This window comes from Gossypium hirsutum, chromosome D02 (assembly GCF_007990345.1).
Source record: "Gossypium hirsutum isolate 1008001.06 chromosome D02, Gossypium_hirsutum_v2.1, whole genome shotgun sequence".
Lineage (NCBI taxonomy): Eukaryota > Viridiplantae > Streptophyta > Magnoliopsida > Malvales > Malvaceae > Gossypium > Gossypium hirsutum.
In genome coordinates, this window is record NC_053438.1 from 16,876,254 (window position 1) to 16,894,986 (window position 18,733).

At 34.6% G+C, this 18,733-nt stretch overlaps 1 protein-coding gene across 8 annotated transcripts; it reads left to right on the top strand.

Annotated features, from left to right (window-relative positions):
• Window positions 1–268: 268 nt before the first annotated feature.
• Window positions 269–10,349, top strand: LOC107910325 (growth-regulating factor 6). Of its 8 annotated transcripts, XM_041088511.1 has the most exons (9): window positions 325–1,006; window positions 1,116–1,222; window positions 1,305–1,666; window positions 3,358–3,466; window positions 3,634–3,709; window positions 7,484–7,795; window positions 8,412–8,621; window positions 8,824–9,199; window positions 9,300–10,349. In XM_041088511.1, the coding sequence occupies exons 6-9, from the start codon at window positions 7,684–7,686 to the stop codon at window positions 10,033–10,035; spliced, it is 1,434 nt and encodes a 477-aa protein (XP_040944445.1). In that variant the 5' UTR covers window positions 325–1,006; window positions 1,116–1,222; window positions 1,305–1,666; window positions 3,358–3,466; window positions 3,634–3,709; window positions 7,484–7,683; the 3' UTR covers window positions 10,036–10,349. The 8 variants fall into 8 exon arrangements, with proteins under 8 accessions (XP_016693630.2, XP_016693632.2, XP_040944443.1 ...); XM_041088510.1 differs by lacking the exon at window positions 3,358–3,466; XM_016838141.2 differs by lacking the exons at window positions 3,358–3,466; window positions 3,634–3,709 and having other exon boundaries at window positions 269–1,006; window positions 1,316–1,666.
• The last annotated feature ends 8,384 nt before the right edge of the window (window positions 10,350–18,733 follow it).

Genomic DNA, 18,733 nt, shown 5'->3' on the forward strand with positions numbered 1-18,733 from the left:
AATGCACTCGAACTCACATCCTCCTACATTGCCAATAATATCATGTCAATTGAATTAAGATTTATTTGATATAGTAATAATAATATTAAAATAATATGAATAGTGTTTGGATTTAAACTATGAAAATAGTCCTATTAAATATATAATTTTTTTTTGAAAATAACTGCAGATTGGGCTTTATTAATAAATTCAAAAATACAAAACAAATTGCCTATATAAGACCAGACCCGATTGTAAGTTTTGGCCCAGCTTCAGAATAAACAAAGCAATAATAATACTATGGACGTCAAAACAGATCTTAATTCAACCTAAGGACAGCATAAAAAGCAGAGATGGAAGTTTATGGAATCCATTAATGCTACTGTTGTTTTTGCCCAATCAACAAAATGACTTTTCATCGCCTTGTCACTTCAGCTTCCTTTTCTTCTTCAAGATGCATACACACTCCTGAGAGAACATTAATTTCAACTTTTCCTTACCAGCCCTCATTTAGATTACCCCATTTCATCTTCTACCTTCCTGATCAATCCGACTCTCCCTCTCTATCCCTTTCTTCTTGATCTTCTGCATATTCAGGGACTCCCCCAACCAAGGTACACTGTTACTTTATCCTTCATCGTTTCTTTTGCTACCGTATGCGCAAGACTGTTAACTGTTCTTGGGACATATTCAAATCTGCATTCATTGAGTTTTGATAGTAGCTTATGAATATCGCTAATGTAAGCACATACCTGTGATTTATCTGGGATACTTGACTTGCACTTTTTTATTATCGGTAATGAGTCTCCTTCGATAATGATTTTTTCCCATTTCCTTTCTATGTCGATTTTGGTCACTTTCCGGCACGCGAGCGCCTCGGCCGCAAAGGCTGATGTCACTTGTTGATAGATCTTCGAGCATGATAAAAGAACCTTGCCTTCATTGTCTCTAGCCACAATCCCCACAGTCGCTTGATTATACTTTCCATCGTAGGCTGCATCAAAGTTGATCTTCATGAACTGGTCAGGTGGCTTCCTCCACTTTCTAATAATTATAGAAGATTGTGACTTCTTTTTTGTCGATCTCGTTCAACTCTGATATATAGCTATTAACAAATATGCCTAATGCTTTTCCAGATTTACTCACTTTTTTGTGCACTCAGTCATTTCTATCTCCCCAAATTGCCCATAATGCACAGTAGAATATCCTACATTGTGATGCTGAGTTCTTCGCAAATACCCAGGTTAGCCACTGTATAAACTCCAACTGACTTTCTTGCAAAAAAACTTTGCATGGTAATTCCCTCCATACTGAAATTGAAATAGGGCATTCACAGAAAAGATGGTCCATGTTCTCTGATCCAACTCCACAGCGTGGACATATTGTTATGTTTGTTAGCTTTTTTTGAAGCATATTAACTCGTATAGCTAGGAAATTCCATGATATCTTCCAAATTGTAATTTTGATTTTTGAAGGAAGGTTCAGGAGCCATAATTTTTTGTAAAATTCCTTATAGTCATCTTGTAAAGCGTAAGCTCTAGGATCATCTTCAATACTCTGTAATAGTTTATAGGCTCTTCGCACTGTGAATTCGCCCGACGCCTCTACACTCCAAACCCGAAAATCATCATGAGGTTTTTCTGCCAATGGGATGCCAATAATCTTCTCAGCTACATCCTCTGGAAAGGTAGAAATTATCAACTCTTTTTTCCATGTTCTGTTACTTTGATTAATTAAATCGGCAACTTTAAAATCATTCAAATTTGTATTTAAAGCTAATAACCTGCTCTTTTTCACATCTGGGATCCAAAAGTCATTGCTAACTGAAATATGTGTTCCCTTTCCCACTTTCCAACACAGACCTTCCTCTAGAGTGCCCTTTGTAGCCCAAATACTTTTTCATGTATACGAAGCATTGTTCCCCAATCGTAAGTCTAAGAAATTAACATTTGGGAAATATTTTGCTTTTAAAACTTGAGCTAATAAGGAATCTAGATTGTTCAAGATTCTCCATCCCTGTTTGGCTAATAGTGAGACATTAAATTTAGCCATATCTCTAAAGCCCAAACCATCTTCTACTTTTGATCGTCACAAATATTTCCATTGACACCAATGAATTCCTCTTCTCCCATGGGCTTTTTGCCACCAGAATTTAGCAAAAATGCTTTCTATATCTCTGCATAATGACTTTGGTAATAAGAAACAAGACATAGCATAGGTTGGAATAGCCTGTAGTACTGACTTTAAAAATACTTCCTTGCCTCCTTGCGATAACATTCTGGTACTCCATCCTTCAATTCTGCTATGTATTTTCTCTTTGAGATGCTGAGATACTGAAAAGATTCTTTTTTCCGTCTGCCAACCACATTCGGGAGACCTAAATATCTTTCCATATTTGTTGAGGTATTTATCCCCAGAATTGCTGAGACTTCTTCTTTTTTTTCTTCTGTAGTGTTCGTGCTGAAAAAAATTGTAGATTTATTGAAATTTATACATTGGCCAGAACACTTTCCATACATCTTCAATATTTCTTTTAGCACATTTGCCCCCTTGACTGATGTGTCCCCAAACAGAATACAATCATCTGCAAAAAGTAAGTGTGAAATTTCTAGGCCTCTTCTACTTGCTTTTGCACCTCTCAACGATACTTCCTTTATTGCCAATCTCATCAACGGTGATAATCCCTCGCTGCACATTAAAAATAGAAAAGGGCTTAGAGGATCTCCCTGTTGCAATCCTCTTGTCGACTTAAAGCTTCGTCCACTTCCTCCATTTGTATTGACTACATAGGACATCGTAGATATACATTTCATAACCAGCTCCACCCATTCCTTTGCAAAACCCATTCTTAACATGACTTCTTTTATATAGCCCCATTCTACCCTATCATAAACTTTACTCATATCAAGCTTTACTGCCATGTATCTTTTTTTTCCCTGCGCTTTTGTCGAAATGTATGCAAAATCTCATACGCAAGAAGCACATTGTTTGTAATTAACCTTCTTGGGACGAACGCACTTTGAGTTACATTAATACATCTTCTAATACCTACTTGTAGTCGACTTGCAATTATTTTCGCCACCATTTTATAAAGAACTGAGCACAAACTAATGGGTCTAAAATTAGTTAAGCTAGTGGGATTAGGAATTTTTGGAATCAACACGATCTCTGTTTGATTAAAAGGTCTAAAATTTTCCCCATTAATTCGAATTCCCAAACAAAAGTTAGTAATTTCCTTACTTACAATGTGCCAATACTTCTGAAAGAAAATTGCTAGAAAACCATCACTGATGCTTTAGTGGGTCCCATTCCTTTCAGAGCTTCATAGATTTCTTCTGCTGTATATTTTGACATCAGAACTCTGTTAATTTTTTCCAGAATATTACTTTCAATGCCCGTTAGAAGATAAGAAAGGTCTCCTACTCCATTTGACGTGAATAACTTCTGAAAGTACATAGTAGCAACTTCATTAATCTCACTAACTTCGGTAACCTCTCCTCCTCCATTAAGTTCTAACTTTGATATGGTATTAATGTTTCTTCGATATGTGGCAAACCTATGAAAGAAAGTCGAATTCCTATCTCCTGTTTTAAGCCAATTTACTCTTGTCCTTTGTTCCTAGTAAACTTCATCTTTATCAATTTTTATATTCAGGTGGATTTGGGTATCGATGACTTTTGCCATTGTTTCGTCAGTCTTTTCTTGCGCCATTAACGTATCAAGTTACTTTGTAAGCTTTTTCTTCAATCCCTCTCTCCGTTCTTTTATTGATTTTGCCCATATTTTTAAGTCTGCTTGTAGTCTTTCGAGTTTTTCAGCAACTGCACCTATTCCTAACTCCCAAGATTCTTTAACTACTTCCTCAATCATTTCCTCCATGAGCCACCACGCCTTAAATTTAAATTTTGAATTGCCCTTATAAGAATTTCCACGTTTTGTGTTTATAAGAAGTGGGCAATAGTCAGACATTGAGTGTGTTAGGTGTTTGATGTTACTTGTTGAAAATGGTTGCCTCCATTTGTCATTTTCCACTCCCCTGTCAAGTCTTTCTTTAATGTTTGTCTCAGCAAATTTCCTTTTTCCCAAGTAAACCAAACCCCTAAATATCCCAAGTCTTCTAGTAGGTATTCTTCTAAAGCCTCTCGAAAGGCCTCTATTTTACTCTCTTCCCTAGGTACACCACATTTTTCGTAAGATTACATGATCTCATTAAAATCACCACTTACCAACCATGGATGACTTCTGTCTTGCCCCAATTTCTTTAGCAGATTCTACGTAGCACTCCTATTATTACCATACGGCGAACCATAGAACCCCGTGAACCTCCATTCTGCTTCATCATTGCCTTCTTTAACCATAATATCAATATGATTCCTAGAATAAATTTGTAAGCTTATTCTAGTGTCTCCTTTCCATGCTAAACATAGTCCTTCTCGAAAACCCTCTTCTTCAATATCAATTCCATTAATAAAACCGCATCTCCTTGTGACTTTTTCCATGCGTTGCTTATCTAGCTTTGTCTTCATTAAGAAGACCATTTGGGGATTGTACTGCTTTAGGAAAAAACACAGCTTTCTTACTGCCCGTGGACTCTCCAATCCATGAACATCACTTCTGAGAAGGTTCTATCACAGCCCTTAACATCATCTTTTTTCAATCTTTTAGTTCCGTCCACCTCAACATCTCCCTTGTCACTCATTGTGAGATCTCTTTCTAGGGACTTCCTCTTTCCCATACTATTCTCAGCCTTTGTTTGTATCATTGTGGCCATTGGTTTCATTTTTTTCAGCTCGTTTTCTTTTCATGGTTTACGTTTTTACACTCTTGTACCTTGCTGCCATTTGCCTTCTCAGCCTCCTCTAACCCAAATATCCTTCCCTGCTCCTTTATCATCTCCTTCCCTCCCATCAATTCTATATATTCCTGTACTTCTCGAATCTCATTATTCTCTTTTTCTATTATTTTAGAATTTCTTTTCAACACTACTTTGCCTCCTAGTTAAGAGCTTTGAACCCCCACCTTCTTCGTCATAGCATTAAGTTTCATACTTTTTTTTCCAACTAATTTTGATTTTGCTTTTAAAGCCAACGAATAAGGTGGATCAATACTAATTTTGCTTTTTCTTACAGGTATTATTTGAGTGCAATCTGTTATCCCGTGCCCCATTCTTCCACATCCAAAACAAAATATCAGTAGATTCTCGTACTTAAAAGGAACACCATGTTTTATTAACATTAATACTAGAGACAAAAATACCTCGGCGTAGTGGTTTTCGAACATCCAAATTGATTCTGAGTCAACAGCAAGCATCGTTAATTTCAAATCTGATAACCCCCTAAACGTAACACCAATTGTATGCAGGAGATCCTTCTTATCAAATTCTGGTAAATACGAATCAATTTTTATCTAAAACGGTGAAGAATTTAGACTAATTTGATCTCTTTCCACCGCCTGAACTAACATATTGAATAAAATAATACTTTTACGAAAAAGCCAAGGTCTCCCCTCCATAATCGACTCCAGATCTTCTTCCAAATCAAACACTATCAAAAATAGATTTTGCCCCACCCGTTAGATCTCGAACTTTTTCCTTGTCTTCTATATACTTTTCATTTGTACCCTAAAGCTTTCTAGGTTGTAAAGCTTTTCTGTCCAAACCGTGCATATCAGCGTTGGTTTAGAATTTGGTACCACCATCGACCCCTTGACTGATAATTGGATGAGTTCTTCTGCTAGGAGAAAGATCTCATCCCTTCCTTCTCTATCCTCAACACCGCTTTCCTCCATCCTAAGCCGCAGTAGTTACTGCTTTCTCTAGGACTCTACGTAAAGCACTCTTGGGAGCAGAGAGAGATTTTTACAATATTGTATAAGATTAGAATCTTGTATTAAATATATATAATTAATTAATAGATAATATTACAATAATATATATACTACTTATTAAATATTTTACTGAGTTTGTGTCACTTTCAATCGAGTCGCTAACTCAATTAGGAAATTACATAAATGTCTTTTCATAATCAAAATAAGTTGTACTATTTGAAGTCATTTTTGTGTTTTCATTTTAACAAAAACCAATTGAAATATTATTTAAACCCTCGACAATTGGATTAATAAAACTTTAAATTTACTACTTAATCAAAGCTTCATTTTAATGTATATATTATATATATATTTTAACATAATCTCCATTAGTTGTATATATTGATAATGTTGTTAATTTAGTTGGTGTCACAAGTTAACTTGACACTAACTCATAATTGTTGTCAAAATCATTATAAATAATTGTAGTGCATCTAGTATTATTTATTTGATATATTTATGTGTTTAAATTTTATTTTACTCACAATTTAATCTATTTTTTATTTTAATCTCGTACATTTCTCATGTATTATTACGATTAATTAGTTTCAAACCATACGTTTTATTATTTATTGTATGTTATTTTTAAATACACATTTGTTTTAAATATGTGATTTTCGGATAGGATTTCTAATTTTCTTAGAAGAATAGAATTAAAATAATGTCAAACAATAATTATTAAACTTATATTTATAACAAATTACTATAATACTCACAAGAATAAAATATTAAAAATAATATAATTAAATATACAAAGAATAAAAAATGCAAATAAATAAAAACATATTTAAATAATTGATACAAGAAACAAAATCATAATTAAATATTTAGAAGTTTATAGTCAAATACATTATACATAATTAATATGGTATTTAAATGCATAAATTATGTTTTACCCTTTTTCTTTTATCAAGATAGATAAGAAGGAAAGAATCAACCTAATTTTATATTATTATTTTTTGGTAACCCCAAATTTTTTATTACCATTATACATATAAAACTCAAAACCCAAAAAGATTTCTTAAAAGGTGAACCGAAAAAAGTTAAAAAGTGCTGAAGTTTGCACGTTAAAGACAAATAAATCCCCCATGTATCTGACAAAGAACATTTTGTTTAGAGTAAATTATCCAACTCTCGAAGGAGTTTTCTGTAATTCTAATACTTCCAACAGAAGAAAATTATTATGAGAAAAAGCTTACTTAACGTGTTAGACTTATCTATGTTGTATCTACTCTAGGCTTAAATATTGGATAAAACTTTTAGTTACTTAAACAATGGTAGCAGCAGCTCCTATATATTCCTAATCTCTATATACTATATATGTATCCATCATTGTATGTATATACGACAGAGAGTGTGGTATTTAAGACAAGCTCTCACTATCTCTATTTATTTATTTTTCTCTCTAAACATCAAATCTTTTAAAAAAGAATAGTCTGGTTTGATTCTTGAGACGAAGCTTAAACCATGAAGCTTTTGTTTTTAGTTCTTGCAATAACCCAATGGTTCATTTCTCGAGTCTAGAGCTTTTGTAAGTAGGGGGGTTGGGGGGGTGGTTTCTATATGGATTTTGGGGTGGTGGGTTTGGAGGGTATTGTGGGTTCAGAGACTAGTAATGGTTTTACTTTGGTTGCTTCAGAATCTGAGACAAAGCAGAAGTTGTATGGATCTGCGTTTCTCAAGCAAGAGAGATCTGGCAGTAGTGAAGATGACTGGAGGACTTCAAAGCTGGCCAAATTTGATGATATTTCAGCCTCCAAGGCAGTGCTGTCCCAACACAGAAATACTTTATTTCGATCTAATACCTCTATCTTCTTTGATGGACAACAACAGCAGCAAATGCTGAGCTTTTCTGCTCCCAAATCAGAAGCTCTTTCAATGGGGAGGAGTTCCCAAAATGTCACATTCCCTTACTTTCATCTCACATCACCAGCATGTACTAGAAATACAGGTATATATATATTGGGGGGGGGGATTGTTAATGACCTATTCAACATTTGTGGAAATGAAATACAGCATGCTTGTGAGTTGTAACCAAGGATCAGACATGTTTTGTTTTTGGTTTTCTGATTTGAGTTTCTGGTGAAGGGTCTTTTCATGGAAATCTAAGAGTGGTGTTGTGTTTTAGAGTCTTGTCAATCATCTTCCTGATTTAGGTGTGAAAATTTTTTTTGGTAATAACCCAAACAATGAGCAAGGGAAGGAAAGAAGAACATTTGTGCAAGAAGGAAAGAATAGTAGTGAAGAGTGAGAGAATCGAATGGTCCATCTTTTGATTGTTTTGGGGTTATTCTTATGTTCCCTTTTATGTAATGTTTGCTTGTTGTATCAAAGGCCACAAATCCATCACTCAAATGTTGCAGACAAGTTTATGATTTCTGGATTAACTTGCCTTCACCACTTTCTAAACAGTCCCTTTTTCCCCTTTTTCTCTTAAGAGGAAAATCTAAAAACTTTTTCATTTCCACTATGCTGCTTTGATAGCCTTGAAAGTTTTTGGCTTTTCTATCTTCATATGTTTTCTTTTTGTTCAGTCTTTTTTTGATGGTGCAGTCTTTTTGTTTCAGGCTACAATACTGGAGGATTTAATGGTGCAAATATGAATGGAGGACCATTCACTTCATCTCAATGGATGGAGCTAGAACATCAGGCTTTGATCTACAAATACATGGCTGCAAATGTGCCAATACCATCAACTCTTCTCATTCCTATAAGAAAAGCCCTTGATTCTGCTGGTTTCTCTAGCTTTTCTGGTGGACTCCTCAGACCCAATACATGTAAGTTCCTGTCTCTTGGAGAAGTAAGAAAATCAAAACTTTTTTCCTTTTTTTTTTAACTGTTCATGTAATTTGGATCCAAATGCAGATTTAACTAAGTACATTTTCTTCTGTTTGTTAGTTGTAGTGCATTTTTTTTTGTTTGTTAATCTGTTTTGTTCACAAGGGTGTTCCATTTATTTGTTCTTGGGATGTTTTCCAGCAGTGGGATGGGGAGCTTTCCATCTTGGGTTCTCAAACAACACTGATCCGGAGCCAGGACGGTGTCGTAGAACAGATGGAAAGAAATGGCGGTGCTCAAGAGATGCAGTTGCCGACCAGAAGTATTGTGAGCGGCATATGAACAGGGGCCGCCACCGTTCAAGAAAGCCTGTGGAAGGTCAATCCGGACGTTCCACCGCATCCACCACCACAACTACCACCAAGCTGATGCATTCTGGCTCGTCCTCTTCAGCATCAGTGGTAGGGCCAAACGGTGGAAACGGTGAGTCCAACAGCCTCACCATTGCACAGCAGCAATTCAAGAATTTGCAGCCTGCTGGTGAATCTAATCTTTCGCACTCTGGTCCACTAAACAGGTGATACGATAGTCCTCCCCGCATACTTGTAATTAACATATATCGGTATTTGACGAGCTAGCCATTGATGGGTTCAAAATCTATTGGTTACTTTCTGCAGGTGGCTTCTGAATAAAGAAAGCATTGGTGAAAGAATGCATGATACTGCTCCTGGGAATGAGTTTGGAGTTGTTTCTTCTGAGTCACTCCTTAACCCTTCCCACAAAAGCTCTTCCCTCGTTAAGTGCATTAATTTTGGCTGTTCTCAAGATCTTGATAGTCAAGAAACCGAATCACATCGATCAGTTCGCCAGTTCTTTGATGCCTGGCCTAAAACCCAGTCCGACTGCTCTTCCATTTTCTTGCCTGAAGCTGATGTTCAATCGGACCGGACTCAGCTTTCCATTTCAATGCCGATGGCGCTCTCGGATTTCATGTCCTCTACTTCATCACCCAACAATGAAGATGTAACTCATTCACCTCTGCAATTATGGCGAGAACTTGACCCTATACAGATGGGATTGGAAGTAGGCAGTGTTGGTAATGAAACAAACTGGAGGCAAGCGAATTGGATCCCCATCTCTAGGGAGACTTCCGTGGGCGGTCCTCTGGGTGAGGTATTGCACAGCACTAACAGCAGCAGCGCAGAGTGCAAGAATTCATCGGCACTTAACCTTATGACAGAGAAGTGTGATCATAGCCCTCGGCTCGGATTGTCTCCTACAGGGGTCTTACAAAAGACAATGTTTGGTTCGCATTCGAATAGCAGTGCTGGAAGCAGTCCAAGAGCAGAGAATAACAAGAATGATCTCCTTGGTTCAACCATTGTTCATTCTTCCTCTTTGCCAGCTTTGTAACCACTTCATCTACCGAGGCAAGTCCTGAAGAAGAAGAAGAGAAGCATGAATTTTATGTATGTTCCGACAAACATGAAGGATTAGTTATGAAAAGCTTAATTATGATGTTAAACCCTAAAATACTTTTTCTTTATCCAAGGTTTGTGCCGCTATTATATCAAATATAACCAAGTAATTGGGCAATGGTAGTTGTTTAAAGTTGAACAAAAAAATTGATTTTAGTTTTGTTGTTGAGCATGGCGGTTGTCAAGTCACTGCTGTGGACAAAGGATATAATTTCAATATATAGTGAAGATGGGAGTTTGAGTTGAATATATATAGTCATGGTAATAATAGTCAAATCTTGTTCCACTTTAACAATTTTGCATGTGTTTTTTTAATTAAATATTTTACTGGCAATCGAAATAATTTCCTTTAATTTATTTACTTCCCAAGTTTTTGATATATTTGAGAATTTTTACACTCTTGATACATCGGATTTCGTCCTTATTGGAGTTTGTTTTGTAAAACACGACACAAGTGTTTTAGCTTAAATGTTGGAAAAATATTTATAAAATAATAAAAGTTAATTAAACTTTTAATTGAAAATTGCAATCAATACTCAATTGAATCTTTAGAATATAGTTTTTGGTCCAAATCCCTATCAAGTCGTTTATTGCTGAGGCGGAAAAATGCTAAATTGAATAGTTTAATTGATATTTTTAACTATTTTATGAGGGATTAAATGATTTTTTATTATAAAAATTCTAAGAAAATAAGAAATTATAAAAAGCATTTTAAAAAGTACTTCAAATATATATATTTTTTTGTTATTTTGAAGGATTGAAGTCTTCGTTTTCGATAATAAAAAAAATGGAAAGCTTAAAGTGTGATGGTGATCGGGTTAGTATGAGGTCTCAAGTGAGAGTTGAGTGACAATGAATTTAGTGTTGATGATTTTGGTTAAGGAGAGGTAATGTAAGGGATGCTGATAAGGATAAACTAAAAAGACAATATCATAAAATAAAAAGGTGTACTATTTTTTATCAAAAAGTAAGTAAAATTTATTATATTGTAATAATTTAAAAAAAAGATAGAATTAATTATATAAATATTTTAAAATTATTAAATATTATAAAATTTAAAAACACTACTTTTGTAAAAAAAAAATTATCATTTTAATAATTTGATATAATTTTCTATAACTTTTTTTTGGTGATAAACAAAAGAGAAAGTTACATCAAATTAAATTGAGCAAAAACACCGCCAGCTTTCTCTTGTTAAAGAAACCCCAAAACTTTATTAGGTGCTACATCAATAACATGTAGGCTTGACCTCCATGCAAAACTCAATTTAGCTAAATAGTCAGCAACTAGATTACATTCGTTGGGAATATATCTTATCCGCCACTGACCTTTAGCTCTCATAATCCGTTGGACTCTCCTAAGCATTGTGATTCTTAAGTCTGCCATCGCATTGTCTTGTAAAACTCTGACAACCTCCAAATTATCTGTTTGAATTATGGTCATTCTAATACCTTTACTGAAAACCATCTAAAATGCCACATAATTCAGCCTCAAAAACTGTACATCTTCCCAAGTAATGATAAAATCCCAAGATCCAATTCCCATACTGATCACGCAACACACCACCAGTCGAAGCATTCCCATTATCTCTTGCCACTGCACCATCAGTGAATAAATGCATCCACGTTCCTTCCAAAGTTGCATGAGAACAGAAAATGGCTAGTGCATTGATCCCCATAAAGGCTTAACTCATATGGCTATGCCCAACTAAAGGAATCTTTGACAATCTCATGAGCCGTCCAAGTTATGCCTTGGAATATAAACAAATTCCTATTCTTCCAAATTCGCCAAGCAATAAGACCAAAAAGGCAAGACCAAATAACCCCTCTACCAGATAACCTAATTTGACACTCAAGATTAGAAATGAACTTGTCATGTAGTGTAACACCCTTAACTCGATCGATTTTTCGAATCCAAATATCTTGCATTACTGTAACGCCCTAATTTATTAATTTTTTTACGAATTCTGTAATAATTAAGTCTCTGTATCAGTGGTTAAGTACTTTAATTCTATGTCTGAGGTATTGGGTTTGAGTCTCAGTTCAATTGTTTTGTTCCTAGGCCTATCGAATTTAAAATAAAATATGTTTGCTGCCAAAATTTTGGAGTTGATTTTTAAATGAATTTGTTTGATTTTAGATTAATTAATTAATTAATAAAACATAATCAAGTATTTAATATATAAGGTTTTATCTTTTGGATTTTGTTTTGAAAATAAATAAAACAAAAATGGTTAATATGTGTGTTTTTACCCTTTCTTTCGTTTAAAATAAATCTCATTTTATTTTTTTATTAGAAAAAAACCTCACTTTTTGCACCTTTATTGTTTCCTCTAATTCATGCCGCAATTCCAATTCCAAATTTTGGCACTTTGCTTTTAATTTTTTTTTCTTATCTCTTTTCTTCTTCGTTTTTCTATTTTTAGTTTCTTGTTTTGTTGGGCTAGTGTTATTGTTTGAAGCAATAGTTTGTGATTCCTTGACTGCTAATCCAAGGGTAAGGTATTTACGTTCAGTATTTTATGCACTATTTGTAGTCGTGTTGGACGATGGTTGTGTTAATTAGTTTAATGATGTTGTGTTATTTTTTATGCGATTTAGGAGTAGTACAAGAGGCAGTGGACGACCCTCCAATGATTTAGAATTTGCGTAATAGTTGTTCGTGTTCCGGTAAGGGTGTAGTTGTGTTATGAAGGGTTGTTTTATTTGATTGGGTTCGATTTTTAATCACGATTTCGCAATTCATTACTGAAATTGGTTGTGTTACTTGTTAATTAGGTTCTGGGGTTAGTCGTATTTGAATCGGCATAAAAAATATACCAGATGTGTAACGAGAAACCTGAAAATAGTGAGTGGCGAAAGTCAAAATTGGGGCTTGTCAATGCCAAACGGCCGTATGGTAGGCTGTGTGCGAGGCCGTGTGTGACACACGGGCAATGCCATTTTAGGCCGTGTGGGCCACACGGGCAAGGCCATTTTGGGCCCTGTGGGCCTAAATTTTAGAATTTTTTTAGGGTCGTACATGTCATCCCAATCGACTGTGGCCTTCCGTGGGGTTGGTATGTATTATATAAGCCTTAAAGCATGAAATCTGCTATTCTATTAGTATGAATTCGACGTAAATAACGCCTCAATGCATGTAATGTGATGCGATATGTTTGATCTGTTACGTATAAGCATGTCCAATATCTGTTTTGAGTATGCATGATATATATATCTGTTATGAGCATGCATTATATATATTATGGTATTTGTTAATCTATTATATCTGGTATGTTGTTTGTATCTGGCTCTGGGACTGATTATGTATTTTGTGGAGGAAGTATTCTATGTGAAGCATTAACTCGCCATTATACTGACAGCACTGCTGCAATTTTTCTAAAAGTGTCGTAAGGGCACTAAGTGGTGTGTAGGGATGGGTGGGTGTTTATGTAACACCCTTTACCCGAGACCGTTGCCGGAGTCGAGCATGAGGCGTCACTTGACTTAACTTAAGTTCAGGGCATAAAAATTTACTTTCAAAATTAATTTCACCATTCACAATAAAGCTGTCCACCTGCGCAGCAGTTACTAAATTAATTATAACTCAAGCTAAAAAACTCTAAATTTAGATCCGTAAATATTTCTTGAAACTAGACTCATATATCTATTCACCATAAATTTTTTAGAATTTTTGGTTTAGCCAATTAGTACAGTTTATTAGTTGAAGTCTCCCCTGTTTCACTGATTGACTATCCTGACCTCTTGTCACTAAAATTTAATTATCTCATTGTACAGACTTCATATGGTGCTTTCACTTATTTCTACTTAAAATAGACTCATTAATAAATTTAAAAATATAATTTATAACTCATAATTTCTTTTGTACAATTTTTAATGAATCTCTAAATTCAGAACAGGGGACTTCAAAATTATTCTGACCATGTCTCACTAAATTTCAAATATCTAAAAGTATATAACTCTTTTGCTTACTCTATTGCTTTCATGTGAAATTAGACCCATTCAGCTTTAATTTCATATCTCACTCAACTTCTAATTCTATTTACAGTATTTTTGGTTATTTTTCAAAGTTACATCAATGCTGCTGTCCAAAAACTATTCCATTGAAATTTTTTAAAAAAATTCAATATAACACTTTTATAATTATCTAACCTTCCCTGCAAATTTCAAATCACAATCAATTTCAGTATTTCAACTACTTCACTTAAATGCTAATGAAGTTCAACCAATCAACCATTTCAAACTAAAAACATATATATTTCAATGTCTAACACAACCATCACATTCAAATTTACTTTGCATACTTAGTCATTCATTCTATTACTTTTTACTTCAATTCCCTATACATGCCACATAAATCCAAAAAGTTGTTTAACAAAATCTATCAGAGTAAATCTGGATAGTGTGATTCTTGATGTAGATCCGATCCTCCGAATGTATAAATACGTTAATCTACAAGAAACAATAAACACACACAAGTAAGCTTATAGAAAGCTTAGTAAGTTCATAGGCACAAAACATAAATCTTACCAAACATTTATACACTTATACATTATACACCATTACTAAATTTACCTGTCAACCACTATCTTTGGTGAGTTCCTTGGTATAAACTCAATACTACTTATTCTTTCACCATAATTCCTTTGGGCCCATTTGTCACTTACCATCCTTGATCAAAATTAAGGAACGGTTACGGAAAATTGAGTACTTCACTTCCACTTTGCCATAGTTTAACTATGGTCTTACATATGATCACTTATCACTTGTCCCTGATCAGATAAGTGTAGCTAGGCTACCACTTATCACTTTTTCACTTGATCAGATAAGTGTAGCTAAAGCTATCACTTATCACTTTGTTACTTGATCAGATAAGTGTAGTTAAAGCTACCACTTATCACTTTGTCACTTGATCAGATAAGTGTAGCTAAAGCTATCACTTATCACTTTGTTACTTGATCAGATAAGTGTAGCTAAAGCTACCACTTATCACTTTGTCTCTTGATCAGAAGTACTCAAATCCGGCGTTCCGCTCAATTTGATCATTTATTCAGTTTTCGCATTTTTTTTATTTTATTCTCATTTCATCAATAAATATATATTTCATCATACACTAATAATTCATGAAATTAACATTTAATCATTAAATTTCAGCCATATGAACTTACCTGGGTCGATTTACTGAATTTGTAAAAGTTCAGGGACTAATCAGCTACTTTTTCTTTTCCTCGACTTGCTTCGGGTTCTCGATCTAAAATGAAAATTTATTCATTCATCAACATCTAATTCTATTCTAATTCATTTCACAATTTATGCCCTTTAATTTTCAAAATTACTCTTTTAACCCAAACTTTACAATTTTTACAATTTGGTCCCTACTCAATTAACCTCTCAATTGATCTAACTTTTTTCTCAATTAACACATTTTCCAACTATTTTAGACTACTAAATAGCCTTTCATATTCAAAACCGAAACACCAAACCTTAATTCTCAACTTTTTCACAATTAGGTCCCTAAAATCAATTTCTATCAAAATTACTTAATAAAATCATCATATAACAAAATTAAAGCTTTAATTCCATGTTTATTCATCATAAAAATCGAGCACTCATCAATGGTAACTTTCAAAATTAGCCATGAAATCAAAAACTAATGAAATAATTAGTTGGACCTAATTGTAAAAGTATCAAAATCACAAAAATTAGAAGAAATAATCAAGAATTAAACTTAGAAGAAATAATCAAGAATTAAACTTACATGATTCAAATATATGAAAAAACAGCTTGTTTCAGACCTTATATGGCGTTTTTTCTGATAAATTGTGAAGAAATCTCTAGATTTTTCACTTTTGTCTTTGTTTTATATATTTAATTTGTTAAGTTTCCAATTTTGCCCTTGTTTCTCCTTACCTTCTGTTGATTTTTCTTACCCAACCGTCCAGCCCATATGATTTGGGCCTATTTTCCTTTTAAATCCCTCCTCATTAGTCACTTAAGCTATTTAATCACAATTTAACAAATTTTACACTATTTTCAATTTAGTCCTTTTTAGTTAATTAACTATCCGAACGTTAAAATTTTATAACGAAACTTTAATACCAACTCAATGACACTCTATAAATATTTATAAAAATACTTATGGCTCGGTTTAAAATCTTCGAGGTCTCGATACCTCATTTTTTATTTTAATTATTTTAATATTTATTCCTAGTACACTATTCACTATTTCAAAAATTTTCCTAACTTCACATTTAACTTATTCTCACTAAATTAATAATATTTTCTACTCATTTGTTAGATTTAGTGATCTCGAATTACCATTTCGACACCACTGAAAATTCAGGCCATTACAGTTTATACCCCACATAGTGTGTTGGGATGGTCAGAGATAGTGTGTAGCGGATGAGGGTAGGATTGTAATTTGCGTATGACTCTGATTCTACATGAGATATTCGTCAGTAACTATTCTATTATGTATTCAATCTGTGATTCTGTTTTTATTAGTTACACACTGAGTTATAAAACTCACTCTTTGTTTGTTTGTCACATTTAGGTAACCCTTAGACTTAGGCGAGTTAGTGCGATCGGAGCTCGGATATGTCCACAATTTTGTAAAAATTTATTTACATAAATTTGACTTATTTAAAATTCTATTTTGAGAGTTTTGTAATTTTTAGACTTTTTGGACATTTGGGTTTATTTTTGGATTTGGACTTTTAATTTAGGTCTTGGCATGACATTCGATAAAACAAATTTTTTCGAAAAATGACTATGTTTCTACGGTTACCTGTTTTTAAGAAAACAAACTTGATTTTTCAAAATGTAATGTCTTAAGAACATCTGTTGCAAATTATTCGATTTATTCAGAAAATGTAGATAATTAACGGTTTTAACTATTTAGTATGACAAACATTTTCATAAATGGGTTTAAATTAGCAAAGATACGCGAAGTCTTTCAATAAGTGAGAGTCAAATTTATAACTACTTTATGTAACATTTTTAGATTCGACCATAACGTCTAGGCCAGGTTTGGTGTGTTACATTAAGTGGTATTAGAGCCAGGTTACGAAACTTAGGCTATGAAAAATTTTGGGTTCAAAATTGTATTTGTAAAAATTGTTTTTTTAAAGAAGTTTACTTATAAATGAATCAGAAAAGTAAGTACGTAGAATACCGAGTCTTCGACACCAATCCTGTAAGTACTTCTAACTTAGAAATACTTTAGTTAGAAAACTCTAAAACGATTAAAACTGCACTGAGTTAGTTAGAGACTAAAAAATTTTAAAATATCTAAAAACTTCTTCTGATAATAATTTGAAGCATAACATACTTGCTAATAAATAATGAAATTGATACGTAAAACTTTGTAATGTAGATAAAACTGTGAATATGATGAGTGCTCATGGAATGCGTGGCCGTAGTGCTTGTCGACGTGGTGGGCGTTGTAGAGGGACTTGAGCTAAGTCATCTTTAATGGGTAGTATGCTCAATCTGGATACGAGTGAGACACTAACTACACCTACTGCTGAGACTGGGTCATAAAGTCGCTCGGCTGGGGATAAAGCATTGTCCCAAGCCATACTTAGAGTGTTGGAGAGGTTCGCTAGACTTCATTATGGTTTTGGGAGCCGTAGGTCAGTAACTGAATGACTTCGGTCTAATGGTGCTAAGCAGTTTAGGGGCGTCACTAGGGTTGCCTCGACTGTGGCTGAATATTGGTTGGAGGCCATTGAGAGAATCATGAATGATATTGACTGCACCCTTGAACAGAAATAAAAAGGTATAGTATTCCTGCTTCGCGATGAGGCGTATCAGTGGTGGATAACGGTTGAAAAGGGTACTTAGTCGGATCATATTACTTGAGATTATTTTAAATCCGCCTTCCAGAGTAAATATGTAGGGTTAAGTTATGTGGATGCTCGTAGACGCGAGTTTATGAACCTCACTCAGGGGGATAGGACTATGGCCGAGTATAAGGCCAAATTTCTGAGATTGAGTCTTTACGCTCGTGGGATGGTGGCGACTAAGTATGAGAAATGTGTCTGCTTTGAGGATAATTTAAGGGATAATCTGATAGTTTTGATAGCTCCGCAAAGGGAGCAGAAATTCACCGTCTTGGTGGATAAGGCAAAGATTGCTGAGGAGGTTAAGCGCGTTGAGTGCGAGAATAGGGACCGAGAGAGGGGTAAGAATTAGAGGGATTTAGATCCCTCTAGTTTTGTGCAAAGGCCTAAGAAACAGGCCATGTCTGATGGGCCTTTGAGAGTTGGGGTTCCAATTACTTTTACTATGGTTTAGCTGTGTGGGAACTGTGGTAGACGTCATCTGGGCGAGTGTTAGAGGAGGTTAGGAGCGTGTTTGTGATATGGGTCAATAGAGCACTGTATCAAAGATTGCCCATAAAGTTCTGATCAGATGCAAGCACTAGCTCCGGGAATTGTTCAGCCTTAGTGGGCAGTTCAACAGCTGCCTAGGGGCCGTGGTTGGCTAGAGGTGGTAATGGTATGGGCAGAGGGCAGAGAGCACTAGGCAGAGGTGCTAATCAGACTGAGGCAAGACAGCCTGCATTAGTTTATGATGCTAGACATCAAGAGGACAAAGATGTCGTTGATGTGATTACGGATACGTTCTTTA

Excerpts from the sequence above, each read along its gene's own strand:
- LOC107910325 (XM_016838139.2), top strand. The coding sequence starts at position 7,408 with ATGGATTTTGGGGTGGTGGGTTTGGAGGGTATTGTGGGTTCAGAGACT. Across the intron at positions 7,796-8,411 it reads AGCATGTACTAGAAATACAG|GCTACAATACTGGAGGATTT; the intron begins GTATATATATAT and ends TTTTTGTTTCAG. Across the intron at positions 9,200-9,299 it reads CACTCTGGTCCACTAAACAG|GTGGCTTCTGAATAAAGAAA; the intron begins GTGATACGATAG and ends TACTTTCTGCAG.